The following is a 12,102-nucleotide window of genomic DNA, read 5'->3' on the forward strand; positions in this document are numbered from 1 at the left end:
ACCGGGCTTCGTGCGGGACGCTGCGGCCGCGTCTTTCTGTTCGGCTCGTTTCAGCCAAGCTGCAGCAAGCGAGTCGGAAACCTCCTCTCTGCAGCCGTGTTAACAGGCAGCCAGCGATCCATTATGTAAGGAGGAGGTTTATTTTGAGAGGAGAACACGGCCGCCCTGGAGACAGACAGCCCCGACGCTTTGGATCTGGGAGGAAGAAGAGCAGGAGAGGACGGTTTGGTTTCATCGCCACCGGAAGCTCAGACCGGGTGGGTTGCGGCGGCGGCGGCGTGCTGCAGGTTTAGTTTAGAACACACCGCCTGCAAGAAGAAACCCCACAAATCTCCCTGTGTGCACATGAAACCGACCCCAATCCAGCCGTCCGTGATGAAACCGTCCCCTCCTGCCCGCTCCTCCTCTTTGCTTTGGAGGCTAATATGAGTCACGATGATGGCATACATTTGTCCGGCGCTGCCCGATGATGCGCGGCGCTCGGTGATGATGTAAGCAGGACCCTTGTTTGATACAGTACCTGATGACGGAGCCACTGTACGGGCGTCTGTCACTCCAATGTCACATGTAACCTCAATATGTTGGCACGTCTTCATGCCGTGGCCCCGGGTCCCGGGCGCCGGGCCGGGCCGGGCCGGTGGGTGGGGGCGACGCCGCAGACGGACAGGGGGGGGCAGCAGAGCGTCAGGATCCACCGCCCCGCTCCCCTCCAGGCGCTGTGTGTATGCATGCGTGTGTGTTTATATGTGTGTGTGTGTGTACGAGGAGGGGGTTGGGAATGTTTTGGGCTGAGCGCTGTCTCTCTGTTTGCACACACAGACACATGCACGCATGCACACATACAGCCACGCACACGCATACACACACACACACACACACACACACACACACTCCGGGTCTCCCATGCCTGTCGCTGGCTAGTGCTGTCACCAGACGCCCTAGTGCTGTCATAACACAGCGCACCACAGTAATTGTAGATTTCACAGCACTCGGCGCTCCCCACCACGGCATATGACTCCAACACGAAGTGACAGGCCAGGACACACACACACACACACACACACGCACTTACTCGTTCCCTCGTTCTCTTTCTTGTTACTCTCCTCTCTCTCTCTCTCTCTCTCTCTCTGCTTGGAGACCTAGGTTTGGGTTTAAGCTTTTATTTTTTCCCTTCATTGTAAATTCTCCTGCTGAATCTACAGCCAGGCAGAGGGAGTAGGTCAGTGCTGAGGAGGCTTTCATAAGGACTGTAGGGAGCGAAGTTGACTCAGACAATTTCATGTTTCATATGTTTTTTTAATCCTGGTAGGTATGGAAATGTTACACATCTCCTCAAAGTCTGGTCCCGGACTGCAGGATTAAAGATGAAGCTATTCTCAGATTTGCGTTTTTAAGATTTGAAGATGGCCGCCTCTTGATTTGTTATCTTTAGCCATGTTTAAATGTTGTAAATCCAGTTATTAAGGTCTTATTTTTTACCATGTAGTGTCTTTGTGCTACATGGCACTGTCATTAGCTATGTTCAGTCAGAAAGAGTCTGGTTTTACCAGCTTTGATTCTGTATTTTGGTTTTTAAATTGGTCTTAAATTCAGTTCCAGTTATCAATACACAAAAAAGGTCTGAAAGTTGTCTCTCTGAAACCTGCAGATCTGTTTATTCATACAGCGAGGGCTTGGTGAGCAGAGCTGCTCTTTTCCAGCTCCATGCTTGTTTTGTGGTCTCTGCTCCTCTGAATGTGACCTTCCCCTGAGCTGGTGTTTCTGTGATGAACTGATTCAGACTGTAGTCCGCATGCTGGGCCGCACGGCCGGCTCAGTTCAGTCAGGACACAGCAGAGCCCTGGTAGAGCAGGTTGGCTGCAGGGCAGGAAGCTCACTCTTTTATCCAGCGGCCGCAGTTTGTGGACGGACGCCAAAACCCACCAGCCACCAGCCACCAGCCACCTCCACCATGTTGATTTCTGGATTGGTGAAAGAACCACCAGATAACGCCTGGTTACCTGCCACAGTGGCTGCTTCAGTAGACCGGCAGGCTGGGGACGAAAAGAGGCGTTTTCACCTTTTCATTAGACAGTTTAAAGTCGAGAAAGACAGGAAAGACTGGGAGAGAGAGAGGGATGACATGCGGCACAGCTCCTGGGCCGGACTCGAGCCCAGGACATCGCGGTTACATGGTACGCACCTTAGGCCACATCCACACTAATACGTTTCTCCGTCCACACGAGCGTTTCAGAAATAATCTCCGTCCATACTAACACGCCTGAAAACGCATATCACATGACCATTCACGTACACTGGGCACGCACGTGCCGGTGTTAACAGGAAGCAGATTGTCTACTCTGCGGTCGGTCGCTTAGTTGCAGAAAATACTACGGAGGAAGAACAGCAACGGCGAAAAGTACGACCGGAGATTTCTTTGCTCGGACCGACGACGAGGCGGAACTGTTACGGACTACGTGACGAATCAGGGAAGGACACGTCGTGACTGATAAGACCCAATCAGGAAGCGAACGTGGGCGTCTGCGTCATCGTTTTCAAAAGTCTCCGTTTCCGCCCGTTCAGACTAAAACGCAATCCCGGAGTTTTCGAACTGAAACGGGGTCAGCGGCGTTTTCAAAAGTCTCTGTTTTAGGGGTCCCGAAAACGGCGGAGTAGTGCGGACGCTAGGCGTAAACGTAGCAAAAGTTATGCGTTTTAAAACGAAAACGTGTTAGTGTGGATGTGGCCTCAGACCACTGAGCCACCGGGACGCCCCGACCACCAGCTGATGATGGTTTGAATCCCCAGACCGACTGGGAAAAAAATGAGGACCGCTCTCTCCCACAGTATCTGTGGGTCCTTAAAAAGTCTGAAAAAGTCTTAAACTATCTGAATTTAAGCCCTTAAAAAGTATTAAAATCTTAAATGCACTTATTAGAGGTTCCTTAGCGCTGCATGTTCACTCTGAGATGAATCCAGAACAGAGTGAGTAGAACATCCTGCATCCTGTCTGCTTTACTGAACACAGTTAGACTTCATGTCCCCCATGTCTGGTTTTGACCGCTTTGTTTCTTTATTTTGGTTTTAAAATTGGTCTTCAATTCAATTCCAGGTGTTAGAAAGGCCTTAAAAAGTCTTCAATTTGGCTTTCTGAAACATGGAGCTCAGTTTCTTGGATAAATAAAATATGTAACAGCATTTGTTTGATGGCTGGTGGTTATTTCCCTCCCCTGACACACACACACACACACACACACACACACACACACACACACACACACACACACACACACACACACACACAGTAAAGTTTGAAGATAGCAGGATGTTGCGTCGCCAGTGTTGAATGTTCTTTCTGTAATCAGATGGTTTTATTGAATGAAAGAACAAATTAACATAATCAGTTATAGGGTGAGGATCATAATGTTTTTGCAGTGTAATCATTTATTGTTTTGTGTTCGTTGTTTGTGTGTTTGTGGTTTTAGTCGTGGAGGATCCTGCTGTTCGGGGCGCTCAACCTGCTGTGTACCGGCTGTCTGCTGATGTGGTGCAGCTCCACCAACAGCATGGGTGAGCACACACACACACACATACACACACACACAAAGTGACAGAGGAAGACAGATATAGACACATGCAAACTGACACACACACACAGAGACAGATGTACACAGACAGACTGACAGAGACACACACACACACACTCCTAGACACAAACAGGCAGAGATACTTGCCTACACACAGTATACACAGATTGACAGATAAGCACACACACACACACACACACACACACACACACACACACACACCATGGCTTTAAGCCCATACTGTGAACAAGCCTTTAAGAAGTGTGTAAGCAGTGTCGTCTCACCACAGGGACTCTGACTGATCCTGCTACTGGTGGTGTGTGTGTGTGTGTGTGTGTGTGTGTGTGTGTGTGTGTGTGTGTGTGTGTGTGTGTGTGTGTGTGTGTGTGTGTGTGTGTGTGTGTGTGTGGGGGGGTTACATCAGTGGAAATAGGGCACTGTAAAGGGCATGTTAAAGAAACACAGACCGCAGGCTCGTCACACTGAGCATGTCTCTTTTTCAAACACATACAGTACATACAGTAGGTCGGACCCTCATGTTGCGGAGCCACGCCTCCGACCGCGGGACGGAGCTCTGGACAAATTTAAACACAGTAGCTGGTTAGAAAAGGACGGTGACGCTGAGGACTGTCTGCATATTTTAAACCAGTCAGATTAGTCGGGGGCGGAGCCTGGCACTGCTGCTCACTTGTTTTCTGCAGGAACAACGAGGAAGTTGCTCCAGTTAGCTAGCTAGTGAAACAAACTGATGTTAATCCAGTCTGTGCTTTTGAATGAAAAGTATTTCCTTGATTAATAATAATAATAATAATAAACTTTATTTGTATAGCACCTTTCATACAAGAAATGCAGCTCAAAGTGCTTTACAACAGAGAAATTACATGCACCAAGTGCTTCACATAAAACTTGATAATGATAGTGAGAATAAGATAGAGGAGAATAGAATACATAAAATGCATCTTCACATGAAAATAGACATAGAATGAGCATAACATAAGATGGAAAATAAAACCCACTGAATAACAATAGTAAAAATATGAGGAATTAATCTCTGGTGTGGACAGTTGGTTTTCTACAAAAACAAAACAATAACTCAAATTTACTGGGCGAAGTAGTTAGTGTTGCAGCTAAGATAAAAAGTAGTTGGAGCCTTATATCAGGCCAATACCTTTTATTAAACATCAGATCTGGTCCAGTCAGTGTCGTCCACCTCTGATATGATGATATGATGCTGTTTGATTGATTACATATTTATTGTTAAATTGATCAATACTGCACTGGATCTCTATGAGAAGCCCTTAACCTGAACTGATTCTAATGAGACATTTTGATTGGATTGCTCATTAGTATGCATAAGTATTTTTTTACTTATCACACGGCTTTGTTGAATACTCAATTCTGATTGGCCAATGAAGGCATTCATTCACATCCAATCATATCACTACAGTGATGAAGTTTGGTTGATGTTATTGATTTCTAATCAAATTAATTGGCTCCACCTTGTGGCTGAAAGATGTTACAGCAGACAAACACTCAGCTAAAGATTTTTCCTATATTTTAATTTATTCTACTGATCACAAGTAGCTAATCTTACCCGAGTTGTTTACGTTTCTATGGTTACAGTTCTGCTCACCTAACTTTTTCAGTGGAAGCATGTAAACTACTGAGTACTTGCAGTTTTGGGCCTGCCAAAAATATCAGTAATGGTCTTGAAAAACCCATATCAGTTGAACCCTAGAATACATAATGTGAATGTGTCCATTATTGAGTGTGTGTGTGTGTGTGCGTGCGTGTGACTGAGGGAGTGTGTCTGAGACGGTGAGTGTTTGTGTATATATATATGTGTGTGTGTGTGTGTGTGTGTGTGTGTGTCTCATTATCTCGATGGCTGTGTGAGCAGAGCAGCAGCACTTAAAGCCATTTCTCTGCCTCAGCTCAGCTGTCCACTGGCTTCGCTCCGGACCATGTGATGGGCTTATATTTAGGACGCTAAAAGACACGCATGCACACACACACACACACACACACACACACATTTCTACATCCAGGAAAAAATGCATGCAGGTATGTAAAAGATGGGAAGTAACACATCTGACAAACTCAACCACATACTCAAGATTCAGCATGAACACACACACACATTCTTGTATGCATGTGCACACACACACACACACACACACACACACACACATCTAAGTGTATGAATACGCACACGCACACACAGGCATATTCTGAGTGTGTCTCCACGCATCACTAGGAGATGTGATGTGATTCGGTGTTCAGGTCCAGCGGCTTGTCTCTCCGGTTCGTCCGTCCGTGTTTTTACTGGTTCATAATGGGTCTGATTGCCAGATGACATCATGTGCTGATTTGCATATTAGTGGCATCGGCTTTACCGATTTTAAGATGTTTACAAGTTAAATCTAAGACTTTCCAAGACATTTAGAATTCTAGTTAGAATGAAATATCAGGTATTACTTTTTTATCACCCCTTCTAAATGACAGATTTAAGTCAGATCATCTAGAGACCGCGTCCCAACCCATCCAGCGATTTGCTTTCTTCATAATTGTTTGTTGTCCTCTTAGCTTGGATGAGATGGTTGGAAATATTCCCTCTACTCTGATGAGAAATGGTAGAAAAGTTTCTTTCTCTGGTGGAAGTATTCCCATTTCCTCCAGTAAAAGGACGACAGGAACATCCAAAGTCCTTTCTGTTAATGTGTCTGATCCGCTGCTGGCGAATGTCTTGCTCTTCTGTAGAGAGACAGGAGCGTTCCTCATGCAGTAAAGACTTGTGGACTTCACATTTGTTTTTTTCTCCAAAGTTGAAGTTTGGCGCTGCTGTTGGAGCAGCCTGATCTCCTAGACATTGTTCTTTTGTCGAAGTTGTACAGAAAAATGTAAATAAGTGTAAAATCCTCAGGAGAGTTTGCATATTATGCGGGTGTGAGTAGTGAGATGCCACAGCAGTAATGGCGACTAGTTTACTTCCGCCTTCTTCGGGTTTGTGTATACCTTATAAGGAACACGGTACGTTTCAGTGTCAGGAGCGAGACTTATGCCGCTTTTCCACCGCATGGTACCGGCTCAGCTCGACTCGACTCTACTCGCCTTTTTTGGTTTTCCATTGGGCAAGTACCAGGTACCAGGTACCATATTACCTGGTACCTGGTACGTTTTTTTGGTAGCACCTCCGTCAAGGTTCCAAGCGAGCTGAGGCGATACCAAAAGGTGACGTGAAAACACTGCAGACTACTGATTGGTCAGGGAGAATCGTCATCATTGCGCGAACATATGCTAACATTAGCTACCGGGTTAGCTTACCCTCTTGCGTCGCCTTTGTAGGATTTCCCAAACTCTCCTGTTTTTTTCAGCAGTCTTTTGTCTTGCTGCCTTCAGCCTGTTCTGAAATAAAATCTGTCTCCTTGCTGTGACTAACAGCCACATACCGAGAATCAAGAACACCATCCCTTCCATATCCTCCATTGTTGCTGCGTGTGTCGCGTTGAAGATGAAGTACTATGCGGTGGAAAAGCGCCATAAGTCAGGGTGGGTTAAGGTCAAGGGTCAGGGAATTAATATAGGTCAGTAGAACAACCTCACTTGTGTGTGTGGTACACGTGCGTCGTTTCTGCATGTTATCAGTAGATTCTGAGATGTCTGTCTGTCTGTCCGCTCGTCTGTCTGTCTGTCTGTCTGTCTGTCTGTCTGTCTGTCTGTCTGCCCGTCTGTCTCTCCTGGGCAGAGCAGTGAGAGTCCCCACAGACCGGCCTGCAGTCAGACAGCAGTTCATCGTGTTTATGGTCAGCGAGCCTCGTCTCTGCCACCAACATTAAATCCTCTCAGGGATTCCATCACTCAGAAAAACGCTGCCATGAAAAGAACAACAAGCAACCTTATCCCCGCTAACCCTCTGCCTGCAAATACTGCAACATAAGACACACACACACACACACACACACACACACACACACACACACACACACGCACTGAGCAGCAGTGGCGTCGGGTGTCGTGCAGACAGGAAGCGGAGGACAGAGGTATCGAACCGGCGAGGGAAGGCGACACCACCGTCGATACTCGGCCCTGATGAGAACAACAGGAGCAGACAGCGGCCCGGTCTCAATACTGTCAGCCCGATTCCTCACACACACTGTCTCCTCCCTTCGCTTTGTGCGGGAGCGGGGCAGGCAGATTTTTTGGTGGGGGTGGTTTAGGCCCGGTGGTTCTCAACGTGCGGCCCGGGGAACACCGGGGGGTCCTTGAGGGGCGTTCCAAGGGGGTCCCCGGTAAAATTATGAATTGTTAAACTTCACCATTATTTTATTTACAAGAAATTAACACAATTAGAGAATGTAGGAGGATGATTATTCTGATAGTTTCACTGTTATCTCTCTACCTACAATACAGATAGTCATGGGATTCTGGACAAAATCATATCTAACAATAAAAATATTCTCAGATTTGGGTCCAAGAGACAAAATCTCATCAAATGGGGGTCTATAGCCCTAGTGTGGATTAAATTAGGGGTCCTTGATATGACAAAGGTTGAGAATCACTGGATTAGGTCAGTGGTTCTCAACTTGGGGTTCGGGAGATAATTTTGGGGGGGTCGCCAGATGATTTACGGGATAGGAAAAAATATATTTCTACCATACAAAATTTATTATCATGTCTATATTTTCTGTTTTCTCTCATTTTTTTTTTGCTTTTTTCTTGTGTAATACTGAATAGTTTTGAGCCTCTACACCTCCTCTGATAACGAATCAAATGAAACGAGCCGAAAAGGGAAAATCATTCTGGTTGAGCTGTTCAGCGCTCTGAGAAAACATGGTGCGGCCCCAGAGACGGACGGTACTGCTGAACCTTGTTTTCTCACAGTGTATGCAGTCTGTGATGGAGGGGGGGGGGGGGGGGGGGGGGTTACGAGTGGGTATTGCCTCGATTTTAGGGGTCAGTGTTTTTTTTTTTTTTTTGCATATCCAATATGAATTGGATATAGTCTGAACAGCAAAAAACCACATGGAATCTGACCTTTGCAGATCAGATTTAAACCACATTCGTAGATGGTTTGAAATGTGATTCACATCGCAATCTCTGAAAATGCAGCTCAGTCTGACTCGCTCGGATCGGATTTCAAGTGTTATTTTATTTTTTATTTTTTTGGGTCACTCCTCCCACGACTCATATTTAACGTCACATGTTGTGACAAAAAGAGCAGAGGACGACAACAAACATGGAGGAGGCTGAAGAGGTTTCCTGCCTCTCTCTCAGTTCTGGACCGCAGGTGTAGAAATAAAACTGGATACTAAGAACTGTGGGAGAGAGAGGATTGGTCGGGTCGAGGCTGCAGTGCATTGTGGGGCCGAAGTGTTGTTGAGCGCTGTGTTGTCTTTTTATGTGCACTTATGTTCTTATATGTACTGTATTGTATCTCTAAGTGAGCTATGCACCAGCGAAAGACAAATTTCCATTATTGCCTGCACTAATGGACAATAAAGTTTTCTTAAATCTTGAATCTTGAGTACCGGCCTGCTCCGTCGCTGTTGCTCTTGTGACGAACGCGTTCTGCACCGCGACAACAAAATGGCGTCATAAAAACAGTCAGAATAAACAGCCAAACTTCCACGACTATACTGTCTAAACACACACATCTGGTCTGATCACCTGTACATTAGAATTGGTAGTCTTGAAACTCCATATAGCCATTTATCTTTGTGTGTATGTGTACGTGTGTGTTTCTGCGTGTGTGTGTGTCTATGTCTTGGTGGGTGTGTGTGTGTGTTTGCGTGTGTGTATATGTCTGTGTGTATATGTATACAGTATGTGTGTGTGTGTTGGGGTAAATGAGATCTCTTCATGTCCCTAGCTGTTGGCTAAAGACCCTGATGATGTGGAGCATTCAGTGTTTGTCTTCCACCTCATTAGACTGGAGCCACATACACACACACACACACACACACACTTATGTGCATATATCACATGGACACACACAGCCAGATATTTGCTTCACAAGTTCACACTTACAGACACACACACACACACACACACACACACACACACACACACACACAGATCTGTGTTTGTGCATTCACACACTGCATGGAAACACACAGCATGGACTCACATGTGAAGTCATACATGCATTTACCTGCACCACATACACATACACACATACCACATTGTACATGCACACAAATGCACAAAAATGCTGAATTATCTAATTATTTAGACAACGTTTATATCAAAATATTGACTTGAAAATGTAAATGAGCATAAATTAATTTTTAGTTCAATTTCCGTTTAGTTTTAGTTTGTTTTTAGTGGGGTCTTTGGTAGTTTTAGTGTAGTTTTTCTACAGTTCTAATTTTAATATATTTAGTAGGGGGATTTTTTTTTAAAGGTGTATTGATAGACGGTTGCAGCAGGTATCCTGTATGTGTTTGCTACCCTGCACATAAACAAGAAGACAACCTGAAAACATTTCACACATTTTTTTTTATTTAATATTAGTTCGTTTTACAAGTAAACAAGATAAGTTTAGTTTTAGTTTTTGCACAGGTCTTATTTTTAATTATTATAGTATTCCAGTTTACGACAATGTTTTTTAACACTTAGTTTTCACTTTCGTTTTAGTTTACAATAATAAGCTTGTCAGACAGGAAGGCAGTGGGAGAGAGAGACTGACAGAGAGAGAGAGAGAGAGAGAGAGAGAGAGAGACTGACAGAGAGAGAGAGAGACTGACAGACAGGCAGTGGGAGAGTGACCCAGGTGGAAACAGAGAGACTGGCAGAGAGACAGACAGACAGGCAGTGGGAGAGAGAGACTGGCAGAGAGAGAGACAGGCAGACAGTGAGAGAGAGACCCAGGCGGAGACAGAGAGACTGGCAGAGAGAGAGACAGACAGACAGTGGGAGAGAGAGACTGGCAGAGAGAGAGACCCAGGTGGAGACAGAGAGACCGGCAGAGAGAGAGACAGACAGGTAGTGGGAGAGAGACCCAGGCGGAGACAGAGAGACTGGCAGAGAGAGAGACAGACAGGCAGTGGGAGAGAGACCCAGGCGGAGACAGAGAGACTGGCAGAGAGAGAGACAGACAGGTAGTGGGAGAGAGACCCAGGCGGAGACAGAGAGACTGGCAGAGAGAGAGAGACCCAGCCGGAGACAGAGAGACTGGCAGAGAGAGAGAGACAGACAGGTAGTGGGAGAGAGACCCAGGCGGAGACAGAGAGACTGGCAGAGAGAGAGACAGACAGGCAGTGGGAGAGAGACCCAGGCGGAGACAGAGAGACTGGCAGAGAGAGAGACAGACAGGTAGTGGGAGAGAGACCCAGGCGGAGACAGAGAGACTGGCAGAGAGAGAGAGACCCAGCCGGAGACAGAGAGACTGGCAGAGAGAGAGACAGACAGGTAGTGGGAGAGAGACCCAGGTGGAGACAGAGAGACTGGCAGAGAGAGAGGGACAGACAGGTAGTGGGAGAGAGACCCAGGCGGAGACAGAGAGACTGGCAGAGAGAGAGACAGACAGGCAGTGGGAGAGAGACCCAGGTGGAGACAGAGAGACTGGCAGAGAGAGAGACAGACAGGTAGTGGGAGAGAGACCCAGGTGGAGACAGAGAGACTGGCAGAGAGAGAGGGACAGACAGGTAGTGGGAGAGAGACCCAGGCGGAGACAGAGAGACTGGCAGAGAGAGAGACAGACAGGCAGTGGGAGAGAGACCCAGGCGGAGACAGAGAGAGAGAGAGAGACCCAGGTGGAGACAGAGAGACAGACAGAGAGAGAGACAGACAGGTAGTGAGAGAGAGACCCAGGTGGAGACAGAGAGACCAGCAGAGAGAGAGACAGACAGGTAGTGAGAGAGAGACCCAGGCGGAGACAGAGAGACTGGCAGAGAGAGAGAGACCCAGGTGGAGACAGAGAGACAGACAGAGAGAGAGACAGACAGGTAGTCCTCTGTGTGTAATGGTAGCCAGCGGCCGGCGGGGGGTGAAGAGTCCTGATCTGCTTGGTAAACAATGCTAACGTTCTGTCAAAGACATCAACTCACTGCTGCTGCTGAGATACTGCAGGGCCGAGGTGTGTGTGTGTGTGTGTGTGTGTGTGTGTGTGTGTGTGTGTGTGTGTGTGTGTTGTACTGTGTTTGTGCACTTTGTACTCTGTGTCTATGTACTGTGTGTTTGTATGTATTAATTTGTTAGTGCAGTGTGTATTAGGGTTGCAACTAACGATTATTTTCATTATCGATTAATGCATCGATTATTTTTTCGATTAATCATTTAGTCAGCTGACAGCCATCACTATTTACCAGAGCCCAAAGCGATTCTTCAAATGTCTTCCTCAATTTACAAAAAAAATATTATTAAAGTGGATAAATAAAATGTTCCAAAAAACTCAAATGTCACTGCAGGTTTTCCAGACTGTATCTGTGGTCAGGAGGAACTTGTGTATTTACTGTGTGTGTAGTGTTGCTGTATTGTGTGTGTAGTATTAGTGTACTGTGTGTTTGTGTACTGTGTGTGTAGTATTAGTGTACTG

At 46.3% G+C, this 12,102-nt stretch overlaps 1 protein-coding gene across 1 annotated transcript in view; it reads left to right on the forward strand.

Moving 5' to 3' along the window:
• Window positions 1-12,102, forward strand: part of slc30a6 (solute carrier family 30 member 6) — an 89,176-nt gene that overhangs the window by 10,611 nt on the left and 66,463 nt on the right. The window contains exon 4 of the mRNA XM_078288769.1: window positions 3,465-3,549. Coding sequence (XP_078144895.1) covers window positions 3,465-3,549 — 85 coding nt within the window. The remainder of the gene's footprint in view (window positions 1-3,464; window positions 3,550-12,102) is intronic.

This window comes from Centroberyx gerrardi, chromosome 15, assembly GCF_048128805.1.
Source record: "Centroberyx gerrardi isolate f3 chromosome 15, fCenGer3.hap1.cur.20231027, whole genome shotgun sequence".
NCBI classification, from domain to species: domain Eukaryota; kingdom Metazoa; phylum Chordata; class Actinopteri; order Beryciformes; family Berycidae; genus Centroberyx; species Centroberyx gerrardi.